This window comes from Gorilla gorilla, chromosome 2, assembly GCF_029281585.2.
Source record: "Gorilla gorilla gorilla isolate KB3781 chromosome 2, NHGRI_mGorGor1-v2.1_pri, whole genome shotgun sequence".
NCBI lineage: Eukaryota > Metazoa > Chordata > Mammalia > Primates > Hominidae > Gorilla > Gorilla gorilla.
Window position 1 is genome coordinate 202,481,428 of NC_086017.1, and position 26,486 is coordinate 202,507,913.

At 35.9% G+C, this 26,486-nt stretch overlaps 1 protein-coding gene across 2 annotated transcripts in view; it reads left to right on the forward strand.

Moving 5' to 3' along the window:
* CCDC50 (coiled-coil domain containing 50) overlaps positions 1 to 26,486 on the forward strand; it is a 71,408-nt gene that overhangs the window by 33,763 nt on the left and 11,159 nt on the right. Inside the window, exons 5-10 of one of the 2 annotated variants that reach the window (XM_019024312.4) lie at positions 6,972 to 7,089; positions 12,107 to 12,634; positions 19,302 to 19,417; positions 19,830 to 19,874; positions 19,971 to 20,075; positions 21,889 to 21,968. In XM_019024312.4, coding sequence (XP_018879857.2) covers positions 6,972 to 7,089; positions 12,107 to 12,634; positions 19,302 to 19,417; positions 19,830 to 19,874; positions 19,971 to 20,075; positions 21,889 to 21,968 — 992 coding nt within the window. The remainder of the gene's footprint in view (positions 1 to 6,971; positions 7,090 to 12,106; positions 12,635 to 19,301; positions 19,418 to 19,829; positions 19,875 to 19,970; positions 20,076 to 21,888; positions 21,969 to 26,486) is intronic. The other variant, XM_019024314.4, reaches the window with a different exon arrangement.

The following is a 26,486-nucleotide window of genomic DNA, read 5'->3' on the forward strand; positions in this document are numbered from 1 at the left end:
GTTGCCTCTTTATAGTGAAGACTTTGCTTTGGGGATGACACTGGGAAGTAAAAGAAGTGATTATATTTTGTAGACAGGAAAGCTTCTATTTAAAAAATACCAGAGTAATGAAGTTGGCTTCTTATAAATGCTACTGCTGTCCTGTGGGGTTTTTTTTTCTCCGTTTAGGGAAAAACAGGATAGAAAGAGAAAATAAAACACTTTATTTTAATTACGTAGAATCTAAATAGTAATCATAGTAAGTAATCTCATGGTAATACTGTATAAAATAAGCAGTTTAGTGATTAACTCCATTTTTTGGATGTAGAAATTAAGTATTAAAGAAGTAAGTGACTGATTCCAAGTTATAAAATGCCAGAGAAATGTCTGTACAATTCAGGTCTCCTGACTGCTTCTGATTTAGACATACTGTGGTATACATGAAACATGTGGACTTTGGAGTTACACTCACCCAGGTTTGAATTTTAGCTCATTAACTATTTAGCTGTGTGATTTTCAGCACCGCCCTTAACCACGCAGAACCTCAGGTTCCAAAATGGGTTGAGTCATGGTAGTTGTGCATACCCTAAAGGGCTGTTGTGAGGTAAATGAGATCAGGTACTTGGGGCACCTGGTACATGTTAAATTTATAATTGCCCTTTCCTTGATTTCTGTTATAGAGAGATATGTGCTGCCTAGGGCAAAATTAAACAGGCTTAAGTGTGTTTCAGTATGGTGTGATTTGAGAGGTCCCCAAGCGTTTACACACGTGTCATTACAGGTCTCCCACTAGCTTGCCCTCAGTAGAGTGGAAAAGTTAAATGAGAAATCCAGTTGTATAGGTGTGTTGACCGGACAAGCCTATATAAACTTCATTCAGACTTTTTGACTTTTCAACTCAGGCCTCAGATGAGAAGATGGCTACTGTGCCAAGGTAGAAAAATGTGACTCTCAGCTGTCTCGTATGTTGTCAATATTAAATGAAGAAAATTTGCGTGAGTAAAGTTTGTCATTGAGGGATATATGAAAATGCTTATTTATTTTAGTCTGTTGGCAACAGGGTGCCTGAAAGGGAGAGGAAACTAATACTGAGACAGTAGTGCTAATTCTTCTGGCCAGTTTTTGAAAAAGAATTGCTTGTGACTAATGAACTCTCTTAGTTCTTATTATTTTTTTTTTTTAGACAGAGTCTTGCTCTGTCTCCAGGCTGGAGTACAGTGGCGCAATCTTCGCTCACTGCAACCGCTGCCTCCTGGGTTCAAGCGATTCCCCTGCCTCAGCCTCCTGAGTAGCTGGGACTACGGGCGCCTGGCACCACGTCCGGCTCATTTTTGTATTTCAGTAGAGACAGGGTTTCATCATGTTGGCTAGGATGGTATTGATCTCCTGACCTTGTGATCCGCCCACCTCAGCCTCCCAAAGTGCTGAGATTACAGGTACGAGCCACCGCGCCCGGCCTCCTTTTTTTTTTTTCCCCCACCTTCCCCCTCAATGCTCTTCTGCTTCCATGTAGAGTCTACTTGGTTAATAAGGACTTAGCAGCAGCAGGGCTGTGGAAAATCTCTCTCTGGGTTTCCACCCAAATCTCTTTAAGAGATTTTTGGGGTCAATTTTCCTGGTTAGTTACCACCCCATAAAATACCAGATATAGAGACTGAGAACCCTTTTCTCTTGGAACAGAGATTTTTTTTTTTTTTAAATTTTTTCTGAACAACATTGTGTGTCAGATGTGGTGGAGTTATACAACCTTGCATGTATAAATTAGCAGTTCTAGCTTTGTCATGGTATAATTTTATTATGTTTGTTAACAAAGCACAGATGTAAGGAAAGTAGCATTTCCATGCAGGACACAGATGTGGAAAAGTTAAAAAAAAATTTTTTTTTTCGGTCTTTCTAGCTTTGAGAACTCCTCACCTTCCCTCCCTTCATTCCTCTTCTTCACTTTCTTGTTCTCTCACTCTGTCTTGCTCTTCTGTCTCTGTTTATTTATTTTTAACTCTTTTACATAGTTTCTCGAATATGGTAGTTCTCCCTAGGCTCCCTGTTGGAAGGAGCTTGTAGACTTTGGGTATACTGGACTCTATGAATTAGTGGTTAATAAAAATGGGTTAAGGTTAATCAGTTAATTTAACTTAGTTATTCTTAAATAAAACTCTAAAAGTGTGTGTGTACTTATGTGCATAACTAGATGTGTGTGTATGTGTGCGTGTGTTTAAACCTAGGTTTAAAATATATGTGAATGTGCAACTATTTTAAGGAAAAACTTTTTTTTTTCCTTAAATATATATTAGCATGGCCAAACATGTCATGAAAAGTTTGTGGCACTAGTTTAACAATTTGAAGCCCTTTATAGTATAAACTGCTCAGGGATAAACCTAGTAACCAATTCACATTGAAAAGATGAATCTAGTATGAGCCATGGTACTTACACATAGCACTCTTAAAGAGATTAGAATTTCATGTTCTAAAAGAATATTTACACATTCTTTGGTAATATTTAGAGGCTAGATCAAACAGCAATACCGTTTAGCTATTAAAAATTTTCCTGTGTTTTAAGTATTATAAATATGACTAGAAAGGGAGATGGGAGGCTTCTTGTTGAGGTCTTCCTCTCTTCTTACACTATTATACTGATGTTTTTACATCCATAGAATTGGTATTTTCCTGTTTTATCAAACCTTTTGGATTTATACCTGCCTTGACATCCCTGCCGAGTTAGATGTTAATATGTTAATTGCTAGTTAATAGAGAAGTTTAGCAGTTAAATGGAACGATTTTTTTTTCTTTCTGACAGTCATTTGACAGTCACATTTTTAAATCACCTTTTGATTGTTTTTAAACTCCAGATTTCCTCTTTTTGAAACTCACTGCCATTGGAGGGTAGAGGTGAAACGCTGAGAAGTAACTCTCTATCCCTTATACATTTATATGATATAACCCTCCATCCCTTATATATTTAAATGATATAAATATATACAGATTGAGCATCCAAAAATCCAAAATCCAAAATGTTCCAATGAGCATTTTCTTTGAGCATCATGTCTATGCTTCAGAAAGTTTCAGATTTTGGAGGATTTCAGATTTCGGATTTTTGGATTGGGATGCTCAACCTGTAAATGACAGAAACACCCTAAGGAACCCAACACCATGTTTCAGTTACTTGTCATCTACTTGGGAAAGATGTGTGGGGATCCTCTGGATGCCACTGCACCTTGTTTATATTAATGCTTCTCATAGAGCCAAGTTTTCATTTCTTACATTATGCTAATTGTTTTACTAAAAGCAAGATAAGAACTTTAATGATATTTATCAATCCCCTACTGCTCATAGCACTATTCTTTAAAGCTAAAGAATTTGTCACAGGGCACATGTCTGGCCCACTGAATGGAATCACTAAATCTATGTTTTCATTAAAATTACCTTTCTCTAGTATACTAGAGATCCTTAACTGTTTCCTTCCTTATGGTTATGGTTTCAAATTTTCCAGAGTTGGGTGAGCTTGGATAACAGAAGGGAAAGGTGAGATACAATGGTAAACTCCCATTTCAATTAATGTATTTACTAGGAAGTCTTCTATGGAACAGGGTTGTTTTTACATATTAGCCCAGAAGTCTATCTCATTAATTAAAATGTAATTAAAAACGACTTTAAAAGAGCTTAAGAGTTCATTTAGATTTGTTTTCCCAAGCTGTAGAACATTAATTACCTGAGTTTTTTAAAAATGTGAACAGAAGCTTCTGTCATAAATTTGGAAAATTATAGGTTACTGGAAGATAACAGGTTTTTTTTTCTTTTAAAGTTTTAAAATGTGCTAATATGCATCTTAAAGAGTTAGATATGCTGCATGCTTTCTATTGAAAGGTGTGTTTTTTTTGGGTAAAGTTTTGAGGCCAGTGTTCTCAGGAAAAGGCTTGGGAAGTGCTGTTCTAGACTTATCATTAACAGGAAGGAAGCTGAGGACCAAGGAGATTGTTTATATCAAAGGTGACTAAGCTGGTTAGCTACATCCAAGTACTGTGACTGATAATTGCCATCTTCAGCTTGTTTCAGGGGGATTTACTTTACATTGAAATTATCTAACAAAACTCATTGCATAGTAATGTTGGAAAGCTGGGAGGAGAACGGACTTGTGCTAAACCTCAGCTATAATATAGTGGCAGTTTTCCATTGAATTTTTGTCCTTTCTTTCCTCAAGCCTAGCAGACCTTTTCTTTCAAAAAAGAGCTGAGAGCTTAGAAGAGCAAAAAGGTTTGGGTGCTAAGGTGCATGACATGTTATGATTATTATTATTTTTTTACTTGATTAAAAGCACTTTCTTTGACTAGCTAATGCATTATAAAGAAGGGCTGTAATTCTTTTTTCTCTCCTGGTTCTTTACACTGAGAGAGTGGCATATTGCTATGCTTCCATTAGGACTAAATTCAGTAGCAAGAGGGCAGTTATAAGCAATTCTGTGAATAGAACTCTGAATTTCTAAGACTTTGATGGAAAAACTATCCCCTAAATCTCAATGTTAAAATGAATCTCTTTTCTCCGAATGTTAAAATGAATCTCTTTTCTCCTACAGTTCAAGTTAGACACGGTTTTAAGAGACACTGGGAAAGAAATAGTCACTACTAATACCAATTTTGGGGAGAACTTCAATTCTTTATCTATACAATGGAAAGTCTGAACTAATCAATCTTAAAGCCAAATGTCTTTGACTACTTAATTTATCATTTTAATAAAGCCGTGTCTACCAGGTCTGTGGAGCATAGTTTATAATTTCTTCTGGAAGTTGGACCTGATAATTTTCCTTTATATTTTTTACTCAGTTATAGCAGGGGAAATATTTGTTTACTGTAAAGCAAACCACTTAGGAAAATATAGTTTTGGGTGCTTAGTAAACATACAGTTCAAGGAAATGTTTACATTTCTTTCTACTTCTGTAGTAAACATTATAGAAATTTGGAAAATTCTCCTGTAACAAATAATAGTTTTTTGGAGAATAGGCTATCTGTCCCGTTCCTCTCTTCCTGATTGATACATTACTTTGTAAGATATTAAAGCTAAAGAATCTGGCACAGGGATTGGCACCTGGTAGACACATTTGTTGAAATGATACATTAAGGAGTCAAAGACATTTGGCTTTTTTTTTAAGATTGAATAGTTCAGACTTTCCATTGTACAGATAAAGAATTGAAGTTCCCCCCAAATTTATATCAGTAGTGACTATTTCTCTCCCAATGTCTCTTTAAACCATGTCTGACTTGAACTGGAAAAGAGATTAATTTTAACTTTCAGATTTAGGAGATAGTTTTTCCATCAAAGTCTTAGAAACTCAGAGTTCTATTCATGAAAAGTATACTTATGTTAAGTAGGATTATGATATCTTTTACCTCTCACTCTGAGTTGCAGCATTTTGTGAGTGCTCACTTAAGTGTCTGAAACTATTGCATGGACATTTACATAGATTACTTATCAAAAAAATACGTATATATGTGTCAGTTAAAAGTGTATTAATGGTATATTTTTAGTTTGTATTTGGCATAAAGTCAGATTTGTAAGGCTATTTGGATGAATAGTAAAAAACAGCTGAGGATATGCATAAATATTGCTAATTTACCTAGAATGAGCATCCAGCTTATTTCTGCATAGATGTGAAAAAAATTAATTCACTTAAATTTTCTTTTGAAATTTATATTGCCATCTTAGGGTATTCTTCATTCGCACCTATTCATAAAATTTGAAGAATAGTAATTCTTTAAATTTATAACATTAACATTTAATACCTCTTGTATTCCTTATTAACGATAAATATAAAGAAGTAAGTACCTCAAACTACCAATGATTGTTATTACCATTTGTACCAGTGAGTATTATTCCCATATTTGTATGAGCCTTTAAGAATCTGATGATAGCTATTGACTTCTCTCCTTAAAAGTGTGCATGAACATATAAGTTTACAGGCTATTTTATGGGGCTTTCATAGAAATAGTCTTCAGATTCAGAACATTGTCACTCTGCAGCTCAAAACCTTTAGTAATCCTCCATCCCCTTATCTTAACAGACTCCAGACTTCTTAAGATTGTCTAAAAGGAGTTCCTGTGATCCAGCCTTAGACTGTTTTTCTAGCCTCAGCTTTTTCTACAACATTCCGTATCTCATGTTCTAATTTAACCTTAGATAGGTGCCCATTAAAATGTTCATAACTCTGCTGATGTTTTCTTTTTCGACTTTGCCTGTCGGAATTCAGTTCTTTGTTCAAAGCCTAACACAACACAAAATCTTGTACTAATTCCTTTAAGCAAAAATAGTATTCCCTCTTTTGTACTCCTGTGGAAATTTTTTTGAGGCATTTACAATTTAATTTTATTGTAGTTATTTTTTTTGAAAAGTTTCTATGAAACTTTTGTGTTCATAAAGGGATGATAATCTTTTAGGAAACATTATGGAATGTTATTCATCATTCTGTCCCTCACAGTGCCTCTTACTTAATGACTGCTAAAAATTTGCCTGGGGATGAACAGGTGGGAGACAGAAGGAAGATTGTTTTCTCTTTTTCGGTTAAGACAGTGGTATTCTAATGCAAAGCTAAATCAAAATCTCCATAAGAATTCTTTTCAAAAGTTTTTAAATTATAAAGTTTTGTAGATTACTACATCCTGCCCCATCTAGATTTATTGAATCATCAGTTTGGAAAGAGGGCCCACAAATACATATTTTTAAAATTCTGTTGTGTAACCTGCTTTAGAAAGTACTGAGTTTTGAATGTCTTCCATATTGTGGTGGATTTAAATCTCAATTAAAAAAGCCTGTCTCACTTATCTAGATCATGTGCTACTCCTGTTGAGCAATCATCTGGCATTTGAAGACATGAAATTAATGCCAGAAAGTCTAGAGAGCCATGGACAGAGCACATACAAACTTGGCAGTGGAATGTCAAGCCCCACCATATGGAGTTTGTTTGTTCTTTGGTAATGTGTATTTCCATTCTCCTCTTGTCTTTGCAGGACATAGCTCGCCTTTTGCAAGAAAAGGAGTTACAGGAAGAGAAAAAGAGAAAGAAACACTTTCCAGAGTTCCCTGCAACCCGTTCTTATGCAGATAGTTACTATTATGAAGATGGAGGTAACAATTCCTGCATCATGATCTATTCTATCCTTAGACTCAACCATAAAACACTCCTTTAATTTTGTTCATAAAGTGACCTTAGGGACCTGGGACTGTTTCTCTTATCCCCAGGCACTGGGTACATTTACATATGTGGCAGGATTCTATTTGAATCTAATAAATTCATGTTTTGTTTTGTTTTGTTTTTATTATACTTTAAGTTTTAGGGTACATGTGCACAACGTGCAGGTTTGTTACATATAGATACATGTGCCATGTTGGTGTGCTGCACCCATTAACTCGTCATTTAACATTAGGTATATCTCCTAATGCTATCCCTCCCCCCTCCCCTCACCCCACAACAGGCCCCTGTGTGTGATGTTTGCCTTCCTGTATCCATGTGTTCTCATTGTTCAATTCCCACCTATGAGTGAGAACATGCGGTGTTTTTTTTTTTGTTTGTTTTTGTTTTTGTTTTTTTGAGATGGAGTCTTGCTCTGTCACCCAGGCTGGAGTGCAATGGTGCTATCTGGGCTCACTGCAACCTCCCTCTCCAAGGCTCAAGCAGTTGTCCTCCCTCAGCCTCCCAAGTAGCTAGAATTACAGGCATGTGCCACCACGCCTGTCTAATTTTTGTATTTTTAGTAGAGGCGAGGTTTCACCATGTAGGCCAGGCTGGTCTTGAACTCCTGACCTCAAGTAATCCACCCACATCAGCCTCCCAAAGTGCTGGGATTACAAATGTGAGCCACCGCACCCGGCCTTATCTGTTCTTTAGTTGGACAACCAGAGCCACTTTCATGATGGCTAAAATTTGAATATGATTTTATGAGAATTGGCATGCATTCTTTTTAAACTTTAGCGACTTGGAATGCTTTATTATAATCTAAGCACATAAATGGGGTGTGGAAAATGGTCGATGAGTCTCTGGACTTAACCTTTCTCAAGAAGTCTGGGCAGTACTGTTTGAAGCAGGAAAGTGGTATGAAGAAAGAAGGTATACCATGCATCAGCTACTGGGTAACAAAGCTTTGTTCTGTGCTTTCTTGCCTTTTAAACCTAGGCCGATGATTTAGCCTGCTGATGACAAACAATATTAAATTTTAAGATTTCCATGTTCATTTTTTTCTTTTGATCCTTTCTTTGCTATTTGATTACCATATAGTATGATTTCTGAGGGGATGATTCCCTCAGTTTCACTCCTCTGGTGCCTGCTTTGCAGGGTGGTGATGGTGATGGTGATGGTGTGGTGGTGGCAGTTGTGGTGATTCTTTATCTTAAAAATGTGTTGGGAAACGAGTATTTGCAAGTGTTGTCGAGTCCTTCTCAAAGACTTGTCAAAGGAAAGATGTTTCCTGTAGTTTCAAGTGTCAGTATTTAATGAAATTCAGCTTGAAGACCAATACTTAGGATCACAAGTGAACAAAACCTAAAGGCAACTTTCAGAGAGTCAAGAATTTCAGGTCAGTGATCCTGAAGGGCCTTGCAAACCAGTCATCAACTGCTTTTCTGTAATTCCATTATAAAAGGTAAATATGTGTTTCTCTGATGAGTAGAATGAAAGCAGTGTATATGTAGATGATGGGATTATTACAGTTTGAGTATAATTTTGCCCAGTAACATTTTTTGCTCTAAATTTACCATAATCAGTAGAGCTCAGCCTTTTTAGTAAGCAGGCGGATTCACAATTTATTGCTTGATATGTTCTTCCTCTGTATGTAAAACACTCATCTCTTTTTTGATAGCCATTTTCTTTATGCTGGTTTTTCTGATGAATCTATATGTTATGTCATTTAAAAAGAAAAATTATTGCCACATTTTGCTGTACTAAAGATCAGAAAGCAAAGTGTTATCTTCACCTTCAATTTAAATCTTAGAAATGTGGCCTGGTGTTTTTCCCTTTTTTAAAAATTCTGCTTTGGAGGTATATTCACTGTAAACGTTATTATTTTAAACTGTTCAGTCTATAAAAACATTAGGACAACAAGGAATTAAATGTATTAAACTATTAATTTTAGCATTCCCCTCTTAAAGCCTTATACTGACTTGAATTGAGACTCAAACCTGTTTTTTTGATCAGAGTACTGTCATCCTGATTTGTTTCTCTAGGGCAGGAGACTATGTTAAGAATTAAGTGGTTTTTCAGGGACACATAAAAGCTTTTAAAAGTATTTTATATTTATTTTAATTACTCCGATAAATTTGTAGAGAGTGGCATATATGCTTGTTTCCTTGGGGAGAGACAGACTTTGAGGGAGTTTTGAGGAGGAGGAAGTGGTGACCTCCTGAACATGTGTATGTAAATACTGAAATTTCTCTTGCCTCAGCTGTGTTGTTATTGGGATGTTATGTTTTGTTGAACATGTAGTCCTCATTAATATGCCCCTGTGTTAGACCAAGTGCAGTTCCACAGAAACCATATTATAGTTCAGCTCATATTTACAAAATAATCCTTCTGGTGTTTGCAGTGGTCCTTTTCCAACACATCTGGGATATTCTTTCATTATACTTCTCTGTATGCCTTTGTATATCTATTTGATTTTTTGCCTTACTCGCATAGTAATCACAGTATATCATTACAGAAATGGTCAATTTTTCAACTTTTAACTCAAACTTTAATACATTATCTATTAGAATGATTATTTATGGATTTTCTACAAGTTTGAAATTGTATAAAAACATTTGTCAAATTTATATCAACTCAAATGATATATATTATTTATTAGTGAATCCATGTTTTTCTTTCAAAGCCACTTATTGAAGTCATATTAGTGATTTTTTTTTTTTAAGTCGTGGTCTTTGGAGTCATAGGGCTGTGGTTCAAGTCCTGTCCCCTCCTAAGAACAATATTAATTTTAATGAAGTTATGTACTAAATAAAATGCAGATTATAAAAAATCCTTCATTTGGATTTGAGAAGATCAAATAATGCAATTTTGGTGAAGTACTTATTTGTACATATATCAGTGTTATATGTGTATAATGTAATATTTTGTGTATCTTATTTTGAAAGCCAAACATGGAGGCACTCATATAAAATGCAGATATATATGTGTATAAATATGTGTGTGTGTGTGTGTATGTATATTATGTATATGCCAATACATAATACCTATGTATGTTTTGGCAGTGAGGGAGTAAGTTATATTTGCCAAATAACTTGGTCTCAAGAAACATACAGGTCTCAATCCTCAACTGTATGAGGTTTTAAAGCATTCAGATAGATTCCTCACATTATCTTTTTCTTTCCAATATTTAAAGCTGTCACAGCAAATTTATTATTAGAGAATAAACTTTTTCAGTCAGCTCTGTAAAAATGTAGTAACAGTTCTGTAATAATTCCTGCAGCATATTTCCTAAAACTATGAATATCAATGAACTATTTAGAAGGAATTAAAAATCATAATATCACAAATTCATGTCAAAACCCAATTCTTTTTGTTTCTTTTGAGCTGGAAGGTGGACTTCACTTGTGCAACTCTGAGTGAGCACATTTTTATTAACACTGTAAACCATTGTTCCCCGGATGTGGTCATCATTTAAGTAGCTGGTCTGTATTATTTGAATTTACAGCAGTAGTCACTTGATTCTCATGTTGTCATGATAGTCTTAAAATACTAGTTTATTTAAAAGAGCAGATAATTCGTTTTTATCACCGGGTAATTCTTCTGTTTTGCTTTTGATTTTATGTAAAATAAAACTTACCCACAAATGATGAAGATAAATACTTCTACAGACTGTTCAGAAAACAAATTTTAATTTAGTATTGTCTTTGGAAGCAAGCTTTCTTTTCTTCTGGAAAGCACAAGAGGAAACAATTTGAGGTTTTTAATGGAAACTTACATAATTGGTACATTTAGCACATACCTCTTTCTTGCTCTGTTCCTTTAACAGGTTAATATCAAATGAAACAGTTTAAAGGAAAACGTATAGTTTTTTATTTTCTTTACATCTCATCAACTTACGGTAGCTCTTTCAAATGCAGTTCAGCAAGTGGTTAATTCCATCGGGGAATCTTAGCTTTCATAGCAATTTTCCATGGAATTGGGATTTTTTGTTGTTATTTCCAAAACGTAGTAAAAGTTTTAGAAAATGTTAAAATCAGTATATTCTTATAAAGTGCATATGAATTTGCTGCCTTTGTCTTCACATTATACTTGTGCCTAAAAAAGACCTGAAAAAGAATTATTTTTGTGCTGTTTTTGAAGTTTATATTAAATTTGGGGACATATACTTAGCATATATTATATTTTTATACAAAGAATACAATATCATACAGTTTTTTGAAATGTATTTAGGAAGCGACTCCTTTTTATATATTCCATCAAGGCAACCCTTTGAATTTTTTTCCTTTGCCAAGTTTCAACTAAGATTGAGAACAGAATTATCTACAGATAACAGGGTCATGAACTCAAAATTCTCATCTACTTGATCCTCTTTTACATTGAACTGTAATAGAGGGCTAGTTTCTGAAGTGACTGGGTATGTTTGCTTTGGCCACATAAAGTGGGGAGATGGAGGCATATAAAAATCTGTGGATCATTCCTCTGAACTCAAGAGAAACTAGCAATATTCTGATAGTTTTATTGGCATTTCCAGTAAGAACATTTGAAAGCCTCTGTCTGAAATTACAAAGCTTAATTTTTTTGTTTTACAAGATTCCTCAACCTCTACTTTTTACTCTATACTAGTTTCAAATTGGTTTATAAATAGAACTTAATGTTTAATGGCTATAATTTTGTTATTGGCAAATATTAAAGTGTTGTTAGCTCTACCTAATCATGATCAAGCTCTTCTTTCACATTTGTTTCACTTTAGTTTCTTACCATTTTGGCTATGTACCCAGAATTCTTTAGGTATGCATAAACTGTTTCAGTAATGCTCATCCCCTCTTCTCAATTTAAGTTGAAAAAGCAATTTTCTCCATTTTTAAAGTACGTTAAACTGGAGCCCAACTTCCCCCTGTGTAGTGAGTTCATAACTCTCATTAAATTAATCTGCATTTTTATTTTTCACATCCCTCTGCCTCCACTCAGACCAACCAGGGTCAAGGAGGGCCAGGGAATTGGGTTCTGGATTCTCAAGACCTTGTAGACTCCAAAGAGATGGAAAGACTGTGAAGCAGAAGAAAGAGAAACCAGAACATCCACTGGAGAACTTGGAAGAGCCAGAACAACATTGTTCATCGAAGAGATCCCTGTCATCCTCTAGCTCGGGCAAAGGAAGGGACAATCCCCATATTAACAATGAGCAGCATGAAAGGAAACGGTCGACTCAGGAGAGGCCTCGGAGACCTCTGCTTCCCACGATCAGTGGTGAAGTGTTTCTGAGCACTGAATGTGATGACTGGGAGACTAAGAATAACCATCAGACTCGAAATTGGGAAAAACTGTCTCGACACCAAGATCGACTTTCACCCAAGTCCTCACAAAAAGCAGGGCTTCACTGCAAGGAAGTTGTATATGGGAGGGACCATGGGCAAGGTGAGCACAGAAAAAGGAGACACAGGCCCAGGACTCCTCCATTCTCAGAGAGTGAGGAGCAGCTCCACCTCCATGACGCAGGTAATAGAGGACAGTCTCGATGGAAGTCCTGGTATCATGTATATAACTACAAACCGATGAATTTAATAAGTATCTTAAGCAACCTTTCTTTCTCTCCAGTTCATGCTCATGACTTTGAAATAAATCCTAGAGCAACATATTATAAAAGGTATACACTTAATCTCAGGTGTGTAAGAAGAAGGAAAATATTTGTACCTTTTCCCTTCTGTGAGAATGCACTGATTCCTTGGAGAGTTATTCCATGCCCGGGTTGTATTAGAGGTACCCATTCCAGATATAGTTCTTCATTTACCGAGACTGTGTATCAGAGGTTCTGATACCAAATCAAAACTCCTGAATTTCTGGTTTTACTTCGGTGAACCCAGAAGAGCTGATGAGCCTGTCTTGATAGTGTTTGTCTAACTAAAAGGCCGATAGAGCCAGAAATACTGTATTTTTTAGACCTCATCTTTCTCATTTGTAAAATGAGGAGTTGGATAGGCAGTCTTTTAAGAAAGTATTTTTCAAATAATATGCCTCAGTTCATTTTCATCAGAATCAGCTGTTAACTAAAAATGGAAATGTCTGGGTTTCACATGTATTATCATCTCTGGAGTGAGGCCTGGCAGTTTGGACATGTTTTAGACCTGGAGGTGGATTCTTAGGAACTTAAAAGTTTAAAGTCGTTGCATTAAGTTACTTTTTATGCTGTAACTTTCTCCAGCTCTAACTCTACAGTTGGTGTTCTAAAGTACCAATACAGGTAAGTTCTTGGTACCTATATAAGAATGAGGTAAATATTATAGATAAACCTCAAATTTCTGGCACCCCTGAGGCTTAACTCTGAAGTCCATCATTGACACAGTAATGGCTCTGTTTTCTATAAACTGCTGAGGTGATGTTTTCCATGTGTCTGTAACACTAGGAATCATAGTACCAAGGAGCCAGTCAAGCTCTATCTGTGGTCAGAGAACTTGTTTCTAGGTTGCGGATTCAGGTTAAGTTGGTTTTTCCTGTCATGTTATTTCTTATTGAAGGACTTGGTTATGCAGAAAATTAAAATTTAGTTCCAGAAGCCATTCTGAGTAGCTGCCACAAATATCCTTGTCTTAGGCTTTGTGCTTGGATTTCAGCCAGAAAGATGGCTTTGTAAACAATTCCAAACTAGATACACTTTGTTAGGAAGACATAAAGAGCTGTGGAAAAACAGAGGAAAGTGTGATATAATCTGTCTTGAGTAGGTTTATGAGGAAGTTACACCCCTAGCATTTTGAGGTTTACAAGTTCCAAAGGCGTGGGGGAAGTATGGAGGAAGAATGATGTACACTGACCTCTACGTTTCTGCTTCTGTGAATCTGACTTTCAGGAGTGCTCTGAGGGCTAGTTAGGCTTTATGGCTTTTAGTTATGCTCCGGGATATTTTAAATAGGCTGAGGAAGCATGACACTAAACGCTGACTCACAGGCTCCACTACTGGAACTGCAAATGTTTTGTTTTTTATTTTGCCAGCACAAGGGATTAAAAAACAATGTTATCAGGCAGATATTTAAAATGACTACAACATGAGCTGCTGCTTTTCTATCATTTTATATTCAGCTCGCTTTTTATATTTTACCTTTCTAGCCCCTGTAGGCATTTGATTTTATAACTCCCTGGAACAGGTCAGAGGATTACATTAAAATATAATTACTAGGTAGTGGCATCTATTCTTGCTGTTGTAAAAGCACAATTCTTAAAGTTGTTAGGACAGGCCAAAGTTATATTAATAATGAAGAAACTAGCAGGATGACAAGGAGCTGGTTCTAAGAGCATTTGCAGAGCAGCATTAATAGAATCAGTTGAAAGGGAGTGCAAAATAAAATTTTAAATTAAGTATAAGATAACTTTCTACAGGGCAATGGGTACTTAACCTTTCAGAGTTACTTCTCTATTGGACTATAAATTCTTAATGGCTCATCGTTTTCTGCAGGTTAACTTCTAAACTCACAGGGCCATAAAATATCTGCACTATTCTGCTGTAAATTGTTAGTCAGATATACTGTGGCATTCCCTAAATGTCAGACTGGCTTATTACAAATACTCTTACGTGATATCAAAAAGAATCTATCATTTTACCTTATTCCAAGCTCAGAATAAATTTATCTTGACTGTCAGTACTTTCAACAATTTTATTCTGTAAATTTATTTAAGGCTGAAGTTTTGTGTTCATTTAAGGATGTTCTTGTGTTCTCCATCTGAAGGATGATGAACAGAAAAAGACAAGGAAGTGTTAAGATATATATGGAACTTGAAAATACCACTCACCTGATTTTTTGAAAGCTAGTTTCTAGAGTCTGTTTAGGATACTGAGATGAGGGAAGCTAGTCTGTTAATTTCCTTCAGTTAATTACATTTAAAAAATTTTTGGACATCTTTGTTTAATGACGGCCTTACACTGCACTGTGAGTTCTATTTCTATATCCTTACAAAAATTTTTGTCACCTTGGGTCCAGAGGACACTGCAGAGAATGGGCATCCTGACAGTGCAGAAATTTAGTATTCCAAGCTGTGGAGATTTTCTACTTAATGAGATTTACAGATTCCAGTGATACATCAAGGGTTTAAATAAACCATTTCCCCTCTAAATATTTGGAACTGAGAGATATTAGCTCAGATTCTGACTCTTACTAAGTCATCATTCTCTTTTTAACTGCCAGAGGTTACAGTCTTATCACCCTGTCAAAACAATTAAGACTATTCAATGGAATATTGTCTTTGGTAGAATTTAAAACAATGTGTCTTTAATAAAACTGAAAGTGAAAAATCTTCTTGGCTAATTCTGTGGTGTACTTTAGGAGGCATAATAATGGAGAAAATTTGGTCTCTTGAAATTTGAGCACATCCCACTGTATTATTTCACTGTGTGGCAAAAGTGAAGGAGGTAGGCATGTTCCGTCATCCTTAATTAAGCTTTGGGCTGCTTATTGAAGTATCATTTTTTCTATAGATTGGAACATGGTTTATATAGCAGACTATCTTGTCCACTGACATTGCCCGGTACTGAGTTCCTTATCTAATTTCATTTTCTCTGAAATCTGCCTTCCTAGTTCTGACTAAGCTAAATAACTCAGGGAGATTTATATTCTGTTTCAGATGGTCCACTCTTGGGACTATGCCACTGTTTTTTTGTTGTTGTTTTTTGTTTGTTTTTTTGTTTTTTTGCTGTCCCAAACCACTTAGAAATCTAGATTAAGCCCAGCCCAGCATAAGACTCAGTGGCTCTAGAGATGATTTGAGGTGGTCTGTGCAATCAGGTTCTATTAGGTCTGAAGCTAAGAAAGCCACATTTACTAGTCTTTCTCTGTAGGAAATACAGATGTGTATGAGTCTGTGGCTTCTGAAGCTGCAGAAGCCAGGTTGAAAGTTGTACAAAGGTAGGCTTCACAAAATACTTACATTCTCATCATTTGCCCAGTGTTTACTTGTATTTTATTTTTTAAAAAATTAACAGCAAGTGAGTCAAGTGTGGTGAAGGATTTTGACAAAAATCATTTTAATTTACAGTAATTTTAATGGACATAATACACTAAACAGGTGATGCCAATATTAATTGCAAGTAAGAATGAACTGGGGAGATTTAAAACAAACTTACTCAAGGACAGGGCACACCCAGGCTACTTAATTTAGAATCTGTGGGTGTTGGAGCAAATATTTTTATACGTGTTCAAAGCACCCTCATGTGATTCGAATATATAGCCCTGATTGACAACCCCTGGCATAAAGAGACAATCAGGAGTACATTTTCTTTCTTTTTTTTTTTTTTATTATACTTTAAGTTTTAGGGTACATGTGCACATTGTGCAGGTTAGTTACATATGTATACATGTGCCACGCTGGTACGCTGCACCCACTAACTCGTCATCTAGCATTAGGTATATCTCCCGATGCTATCCCTCCCCCCTCCCCCCACCCCACCACAGTCCCCAGAGTGCGATATTCCCCTTCCTGTGTCCATGTGATCTCATTGTTCAGTTCCCACCTATGGGTGAGAATATGCGGTGTTTGGTTTTTTGTTCTTGCGATAGTTTACTGAGAATGATGATTTCCAATTTCATCCATGTCCCTACAAAGGACATGAACTCATCATTTTTTATGGCTGCATAGTATTCCATGGTGCATATATGCCACATTTTCTTAATCCAGTCTATCATCGTTGGACATTTGGGTTGGTTCCAAGTCTTTGCTATTGTGAATAATGCCGCAATAAACATACGTGTGCATGTGTCTTTATAGCAGCATGATTTATAGTCATTTGGGTATATACCCAGTAATGGGATGGCTGGGTCAAATGGTATTTCTAGTTCTAGATCCCTGAGGAATCACCACACTGACTTCCACAATGGTTGAACTAGTTTACAGTCCCACCAACAGTGTAAAAGTGTTCCTATTTCTCCACATCCTCTCCAGCACCTGTTGTTTCCTGACTTTTTAATGATTGCCATTCTAACTGCTGTGAGATGATATCTCATAGTGGTTTTGATTTGCATTTCTCTGATGGCCAGTGATGATGAGCATTTTTTCATGTGTTTTTTGGCTGCATAAATGTCTTCTTTTGAGAAGCGTCTGTTCATGTCCTTCGCCCACTTTTTGATGGGGTTGTTTGTTTTTTTCTTGTAAATTTGTTTGAGTTCATTGTAGATTCTGGATATTAGCCCTTTGTCAGATGAGTAGGTTGCGAAAATTTTCTCCCATTCTGTAGGTTGCCTGTTCACTCTGATGGTAGTTTCTTTTGCTGTGCAGAAGCTCTTTAGTTTAATGAGATCCCATTTGTCAATTTTGGCTTTTGTTGCCATTGCTTTTGGTGTTTTGGACATGAAGTCCTTGCCCATGCCTATGTCCTGAATGGTAATGCCTAGGTTTTCTTCTAGGGTTTTTATGGTTTTAGGTCTAATGTTTAAATCTTTAATCCATCTTGAGTTGATTTTTGTATAAGGTGTAAGGAAGGGATCCAGTTTCAGCTTTCTACATATGGCTAGCCAGTTTTCCCAGCACCATTTATTAAATAGGGAATCCTTTCCCCATTGCTTGTTTTTCTCAGGTTTGTCAAAGATCAGATAGTTGTAGATATGCGGCGTTATTTCTGAGGACTCTGTTCTGTTCCATTGATCTATATCTCTGTTTTGGTACCAGTACCATGCTGTTTTGGTTACTGTAGCCTTGTAGTATAGTTTGAAGTCAGGTAGTGTGATGCTCCAGCTTTGTTCTTTGGCTTAGGATTGACTTGGCGATGCGGGCTCTTTTTTGGTTCCATATAAACTTTAAAGTAGTTTTTTCCAATTCTGTGAAGAAAGTCATTGGTAGCTTGATGGGGATGGCATTGAATCTATAAATTACCTTGGGCAGTATGGCCATTTTCACGATATTGATTCTTCCTACCCATGAGCATGGAATGTTCTTCCATTTGTTTGTATCCTCTTTTATTTCCTTGAGCAGTGGTTTGTAGTTCTCCTTGAAGAGGTCCTTTACATCCCTTGTAAGTTGGATTCTTAAGTATTTTATTCTCTTTGAAGCAATTGTGAATGGGAGTTCACTCATGATTTGGCTCTCTGTTTGTCTGTTGTTGGTGTATAAGAATGCTTGTGATTTTTGTACATTGATTTTGTATCCTGAGACTTTGCTGAAGTTGCTTATCAGCTTAAGGAGATTTTGGGCTGAGACAAGGGGGTTTTCTAGGTATACAATCATGTCGTCTGCAAACAGGGACAATTTGACTTCCTCTTTTCCTAATTGAATACCCTTTATTTCCTTCTCCTGCCTAATTGCCCTGGCCAGAACTTCCAACACTGTGTTGAATAGGAGTGGTGAGAGAGGGCATCCCTGTCTTGTGCCAAGGAGTACATTTTCTTTCTCCTCTGAATAGTTAATTTACTGAAATGAACTATTTCAGATGAGTAATCTTGTTCACTGTATTCAAAATTTTTATTAATTCTGAATATAATACACTCACACTGTCAAGTAAAAGTTTAAAGCCAGAATTGCTTTATAGGAATAAATTGGAGTAGAACTCTGGTCATTGTGCTCTCAATATAGCTCTGATTATATTTTCCTAAGATGTCACAGTCAGTCTGATCAAAGCTGTGGGGAAGATCTAAAGCGAGTGGGTTTATTTACTCTCAGAGCAAAAGCCATGGCAGGACCACTGCATGTCTCACAGGTATTATCACATGACTACCAGGTGCTGCTGTTCCTGCTCCCTCGGAAGTAGTAAGTATGCAGGCTGAGATAAATAGAAAGAAGCCTCTCCTCTCCTCCAGCCTTGACAGCTTAGCCTCTTTTAAACTGACTCTGTAATTTGCTTTTCTTTAAATTATTTTTATTTTCAATGACTTTTTTTTCACTTTGTATTTTTCCAGGGCCTCACTTGCGACTTCTTACATAAATTTCTGCTGTTGCAGAAACTATGTGAGAGGGGACTTTTTACCATGCAGGCTTGCTTAGATATCTTTGTTTAAATGTATGCATTATCTACATTGCCACTTCCATTCCTAGGGCAAAAATGTTTTTAATGCACCCCACACTGTATTCTGGAGTAGAGGTAGTATTGTCATTGTTAGCTACTAAAGAAAAATCTCCTTTATCTTAAATTTCTTAACTTTTCAGAAAACATCCTCAGTTGTTTTATTACATTGAGTTTTTTTTTTTTTTAAAGGAATGAAGCCAAGAGTGACGAAAGAAGCTGTATCTACTCCATCACGAATGGCCCACAGGGATCAGGAATGGTATGATGCTGAAATTGCCAGAAAACTGCAAGAAGAAGAACTTTTGGTGAGCAAATTTTAAGGCAAAAGTTTAGATATATTGATGGGTATTTTTTTTGTGAATTTAGTCCATCTTGAAATTATATTAATAGTCCTCTATCAATTGAGAAACCTTTTTTTATGAGTGGAAAAATCAAGACAATAGGAATAGAGTATCCACTTTTGCTTAGTGAGTAAGCATTAGCAGCAGAGTCCATAACTCCATTTCTCCATCTCCATGATTGTTCTCCATAACCCTGCTGTAGGATTTGATAAAAAGAGCTCCTGCTCTGGCTGGTGAAAGCATACCAACTGATTATCAACCTCAGGAACATGAGTCACAATTATTTTCAAAAACCAGCTTATTTTGTACAAGATACTGAAAATGCACAACATAGATTCCAATTAAATTCTTTGTTTTTGTATTTTTGATATCATAGGCTACCCAGGTGGACATGAGAGCCGCTCAAGTAGCTCAAGATGAAGTAAGTTAATGAGTTTAGCTGATATTCTTTGGAAATATCCTAGTATATTTCTATCTGCACCTCTGCAGTTAATGATATTGACTGTATTTTGTTTAGGAAATCGCTCGACTTCTAATGGCTGAAGAAAAGAAAGCTTACAAAAAAGCCAAGGAGCGGGAGAAATCATCTTTGGACAAAAGAAAGCAAGACCCTGAGTGGAAGGTAGAGTGTGTTTTGTTTGTTTTCTAATTAGAAATAAAATTAGAAATGAGAAGGGGACTCTGCTTTTGAGTTAAGCTCTGCAAATATATTTAGGATATATGAATATATAAATTATCTGTATTGCATATGTGAATCTGATCTGTGAAGATTCCATCACCATGAAAAATCACTGAATTTTTGAACATACGTAAAAAGTTACTGCTAAGATTGAAAACTCATTCTGTTCCCTTTAAGACGGAGTGAAATGCAAGTGCTTCTGGTCATGAACAGTCTTAGTTTTCATATACAGTACTTTGATTATAGAAGAATGTAGCATTTTCACATGCTTTCATATTTTCCACAATGAACTTCTCTTCCCGTCTCTACTTTCTTTGTGCTTACATTATCTTTCATCTCTATCATGTATCCGTTTCTCTTTCCTTTGATGTAACATGGTTTGTGGCAGACTGAAAGATACATACTTATCACCAACAATTATTATTTATGTCACAGTGCAAGACCTATCTAGCATGAGTTTGGACGGTTATCTTTCCCCTCGTTGATCAGAAATTGTAGACAAAATAAGCAGTTACTGCAATTCATTTTGCTGCGGTAATTGCGAGTTCCAGTTTAGCAGACTTTATTCATCAGTGACAGCGCATAAGACAACACTTTGGACCTCCATGGAAAGACAAAGACATTTTTCCTGATAGTAGTGTATAATGTAGAGAGGAAGACAAAGTGTAGGCAGCTAACAAATAGAAGGTCAAGCTAGGTGGAAAAAGAGCAGAGGAATAGGGAGAGGATTCGTACAATACAGGGTTTTTAGGGAGGGAGTTTAGGCCCAGAAGAATGAAACCTAGGTTGTGTATTCCTTATACAGTTGGTGTTTAGCGCTGGTCTCTCTTGAACAAATTCCTCCATTGGGTTTCTGGTCCCACCTCACAGTCTCAGTAATGGTTGTGAGGAAAAAGGTGTAGAAACCCTGCTAATAGTATTGCTGTACTCTTTCCTGTTGCTCAGTTACCCACGAGTTAGTCTCAAAACAATGAATGTATTATTCTCATATTAATTATGTATATTTAGCTCTTTCTTAACTAACTCAGTAATTCAAGATTTTTTCTAATATACTGTTTTAGTCAAGGATTCCCAAATACTTCTGTTAAATAAATTAAGCCACAAATAATTACCCAGGAGTTTCTCAGATTCTTTGCTACCTTAACTAGGAAAGGGTAAGTATTTAAGGATTAGGAATCAAGCATGTCAGAAGGCAATGGCCACATCTCTAGCAGGTATCATCATGACTTCTGTAATTTTTATTTTATAACTGGTACTGATATAGTTCCTCTCTTGGAAAAGTTGACTTGAATGTGCCTTAGTTTACTGGCTGAAAATCAGCCTAAGACAGGTGTGCAGAAATAAGTTTGAGTGCACAAACCTGGATTCCATAGACTCTGGGTGTGCACTGGTTCTTGTCAATTACTGTGTAGCTATTATGTTAATAATTAGTGGCCAAGCACACCCATCTAGGGAAGCATATTCCTGTGTGTTTAGCCCATTCCTCTGGCTGCTCTAAGGCTTTCAAATGAGTGGGCTAAATTACACCTTCCATGTAAGCCCAAAGCCTACCTTTGCAGCTATAAATTTTTTACCTCTGGAGTGGCTATATATAAAAATATTTTATGTTGCTCAATTAAATATAATTAATCTGAAATTACTAAGGAAGAGCTTGGCATGATAACCATACTTTAAACTTAATCTTTCCCTTTGTTTGATGATTCCGGATTGTATGTGTGTGTTATTTTTGTTTGTTTGTTTGTATTTTTGTCCACAGCCAAAAACAGCTAAAGCAGCAGATTCAAAGTCAAAAGAGAGTGATGAACCTCACCGTTCTAAGAATGAAAGGCCAGCACGGTAAGCTGACACCTGAAAAGAAAAATGAGGAAGTTGACTTTGGGGTGAGTAAGGAGATGTCAGTTCCCTAAGAAGAGTGTATGTTTTTTGGAGAGGAGATCCAAAAATCTGCATTTGTGAGGTAGTGTCAAGACATTCAGGGTTATTTTTAGAACTTTATTTCCAGTCTTAAATTGAGTTGTGTACATCAAATCAGAATTTTACAATAGTTGGGGTGGATAAGGAAGAATGTACTTTTTGTTAGGACTGATTCTTACCTCTGCATTCACTGAATTTATGCTTTCAGCTTGGGGAATGAGAGTGATTTTTTTTCCTAAATAAAATTTCGACTTTTAAATATTTACCGGGTTTCATAGCCACACTGATGTGTGCATGCCGTTTGCACATGCTCAAACTCATTTCTTTCTGAGTCTCAGTGTCCTTGACAAAATCTTGAATCCTTGCAGACTGTCTAAATCCCACTCAACAAATAGCTGTGGCTATGGTGTACATACTTTCTGATTTATCTCAAACAGTCGTGCATAATAGTTATGGAGCAGCTGCTGTCTTTCTGCCTCAAGTTGTCAACATTTAAGTCTCTGGGGAAGTAACCTCTTTTTTTTTTTAATTGCTTTTTGTTGCCTTTCGAAAGAAAACATGATTGGAATGTGAAGAAAAAGATATTAAAAACAAGACAAAAAAGTAACACTAAGTTTAAAATTTTGAAAACTCTGAATTATTCAAATTTGAACTTTATTCTTGATTATTTGTTAATTCTTGAAACATAACGTTTATTTCATTGAATAATTGACACTGTTGTTGCTACTCATGCCCACACTGAAGCTCCTAGGCTTGTTTTCTTCAAGTGAATGTATTTAGTGTCCTTAAAAAGTAATCCTCTATTTTAAAACTCATTTGCTTTCAGAAGATAATCCTTCAGAAAATTACATTGGGTTTGTATTGCTCTGAGAATAGTGGCATATTCTGCCTAGTTATATAAAATCTGTTTCTGTTGTAGCTTTTGGTTAAGCACATGCCAAACATTTTCTTAGAACTCTATAGGTTAATACATTCCCAAAGTATCCAAGTAAAAGAAGCAGCAGCTAATCTGTTCTTAGTAAGTAAATACATCTGGATTATTATCCTTTTTTTTAGTCAAATGAATTTAAATCATCTTTAGGCTTAATTCTGCAGTCTTCAGATCCTTGGCCTCTTTAGAATACTAATACCATTGACAGCATATATGATGGAACAGTACTGGATGATTTCTTAAGAAAGTTTATTAAAGTCTGAAAACAAGTTTTTGGAGTATAATAGATACTTTAGAAATATTTGGCATACTGAAAGAGTGAATAATCAAATGATCCTGTATTAAAAATGGCTATTATAAATGAATGAAAAGTGACTTAGGGCTAGTAGAATAGAAATTTTTGTTTTTACCTTAGAGGAACATTTGTCTTTAAATGTCATTTTAGCAGGATTGTATATATGACCAAAAAAATGAGGAATTTTATGAAACCTGTATTTTCATAGTTAAAAGATAAAGCTTATATATCTTGCATATGTAGATACCTTGCACAACTAATATCAGAATGTATACTTTCTGGTTAGAATCTGTGGTTTTCGTCTTTCACATTTAATCATGATGGAAAAGTTTAGCTAGCTATACAGAAATATTTGGTTTCAAGGATTGAAAAACATGGCACTTCCTAGGTCAAGATGTTTATTACTGAAGTGTAGTAATAGTAGTAGTGAGACACAAATTCTCATGTAGAGCTTGTAATACTTATGGTCAAAAATCCAATTTCTTTGTCTGTTACAGAATTTTCTACTCTTTGTGTATGTGTGTTTAACTTTTGTTGTTATTTTTCAAAAATTGCCATTTTTATTTTAGATTCTGGGGATACATGTGTAGGTTTTTTTTACAAGGGTATATTGTGTGGTACTGAGGTTTGTACTTTTATTGATTTTGTCACCCAGATAGTGAACAGAGTACGCAGTAGGAAGTTTCTCAGCCCTTGCCTCCCTCCCTCCTTTTGGTGTTCCCAGTGTCTATTATTCACATCTTTAAGTCCATGTCAACCCAGGATTTAGTTCCCACTTATAAGTGAGAACATGCAATATTTAGTTTTCTGTTTCTGTGTTAATTCACATAGGATAATGCCCTCCAGAGGCATCCCTGTTGGGGCAAATGATATGATTTCATTCTTTTTTGTGGCTGTGTAGTAGTCTATAGTGTATATGTACCACATTTTCTTTAATTAACCGTTGATGGGCATTTTGGTTGATTCCATGTCTTTGCTATTGTGAAGAGTGCTGTGATGAACATATGAGTTCATGTGTCTTTTTGATAGACTGATTTATTTTCTTTTGGGTATATACCCAGTAATGGAATTGCCAGGGTAATGGTAGCTCTATTTTTAGTTCTTTGACAAATCTCCAAACTGCTTTCCAGAGGGATTGAACTAATCTGAATTCCCATCAACAGTGTAAAAGTGGTGTTCCCCTTTCTCTGCATCCATGCTAACATCTGTTATTGTTTGACTTTTTCATAGCCATTCTAATTGTTGTCAGATAGTATCTCATTGTGGTTTTGATTTGCGTCTCTGATAATTAGTTATGTTGAGCATTTTTCATGTTTTTTGGCTGCTTGTATTTCTTTTGAGAAGTGTCTGTTCATATTTTTGCTCACTTTTTAATAGGGTTGTTTTATCCTTGTTCATTTGTTTAACTTCCCTAAAGAGTCCAGATGTTAATCCTTTGTTGGATGCATAATTTGCAAATATTTTCTCCCATTCTGTAGGTTGTCTCTTTACTCTGTAGTTTCTTTTGCTTTGCAGAAATCTTTAGTTTAATTAAGTCCTATTTGTCTGTTTTTGATTTTGTTATATTTGTTTTTGGGGTCTTCATAAATTATTTGCCTTGGCCAGTGTTGAGAATAGTCTTTCCTAGGTTTTCTTCTAAAATTTTTATAGTTTAAGGTCTTGAATTTTTTGTATATGGTGAGAGGTATGGGTCCAGTTTCATTCTTCTGCATATGGTCAGCCAGTTTTCCCAGCACCATTTTTTGAATAAGGTGTCCTTTCCCTATTGTTTTTGTCAACTTTGTCAAAAATCCCTTGGTTGTAGGTGTGCAGCTTTATTTCAAGGGATCTCTACTCTGTTACATTGGTCTGTGTGTCAGGTTTTGTACCAATACCATGCTTTTTTGGTTACTGTAGCCTTGTATAGTTTGAAGTCTGGTAATGTCATGCCTCCCTTTGTTCTTATTGCTTAGGATTGCCTCGGCTATGTGGCTCTTTTTTTGGTTCCATGTGAATTAAATAGTTTCTTTTAAATCTGCAAAAAGTGACGTTGGTAATTTGATAAGAATTTGTTGCATCTGTGGATTGCTTTGTTTAGTATGGGCTTTTTTTTTTTTTTTTTTTTTTTGAGACGGAGTCTCACTCTGCCACCCAGGCTGGAGTGCAGTGGCACGACCTGGGCTCACTGCAACCTCTGTCTCCTGGGTTCACTGCAACCTCTGCCTCCTGGGTTCAAGCGATTCTTCTGCCTCAGCCTCCCAAGTAACTGGGATTACAGGCACCCACCACCACGCCCAGCTAATTTTTGTATACTTAGTAGACATGGGGTTTCACCATCTTGGCAAAGCTGATCTTGAATTCCTGACCTCAGGTGATCTGCGCGCCTCGGCCTCTCAAAGTGCTGGGATTACAGGCGTGAGCCACCACGCCTGACCTGGACAGTTTAATAATATAGATTCTTCCAACCTATGAGCATAGAGTGCTTTTCCATTTATTTGTGTCATCTATGATCTCCTAGACTTGATAAACAACTTAAGCATAGTCTCAGGAAACAAAATCCATGTACAAAAATGAGTAGCATTTCTATATTCCAGTAAGGTTCAAGCTGAGAATCAAATCAAGAACTCAATCCCATCTACGATAACCACACACACAAAATACTTAGGAATACTTCTAACCAAGGAGGTGAAAGATCTCTATGAGGAGAACTACAAAACACTGTTGAAAGAAGTTTTCTACTGTTTTTAAGGAAATAGAGGATCACTTAGCAATCTGAATTCTAACTCTTGTAACTGGAAAAAATTTCAACCCATGTTCCAAATTGTTTTAACTACAGGATTTTATACTTTTAATATTATTGGTTATTCTACTTGCATTTTTTCTTAGGAAAATTAAATATTTTCTAAATCTCATTTTATTCCTTGTGCATTCTTATTAATGTGAAATACATTTGTCTCCATTTATTCATTTATCAAGTATTTATTGAGCACCCTAATAATTGCTCACACATAATTGGGGTACACATCAGTCAACAAGAATGAACTCTGTCATGTTCTCATGAGTTTACAATCCAAACAAATAATTATCCAAATAACTATTATGATTGTGTTAAGTGCTATGGATGAAAAGTACAGGATGATAAGAACATAGGGAGACATCCTGGTTTAAGTGTCTAGGAGGGTTTCTTAAAGAAGTGAATTTTGAAGTGAATTATGAAAGGTGTATCACTAAGTTA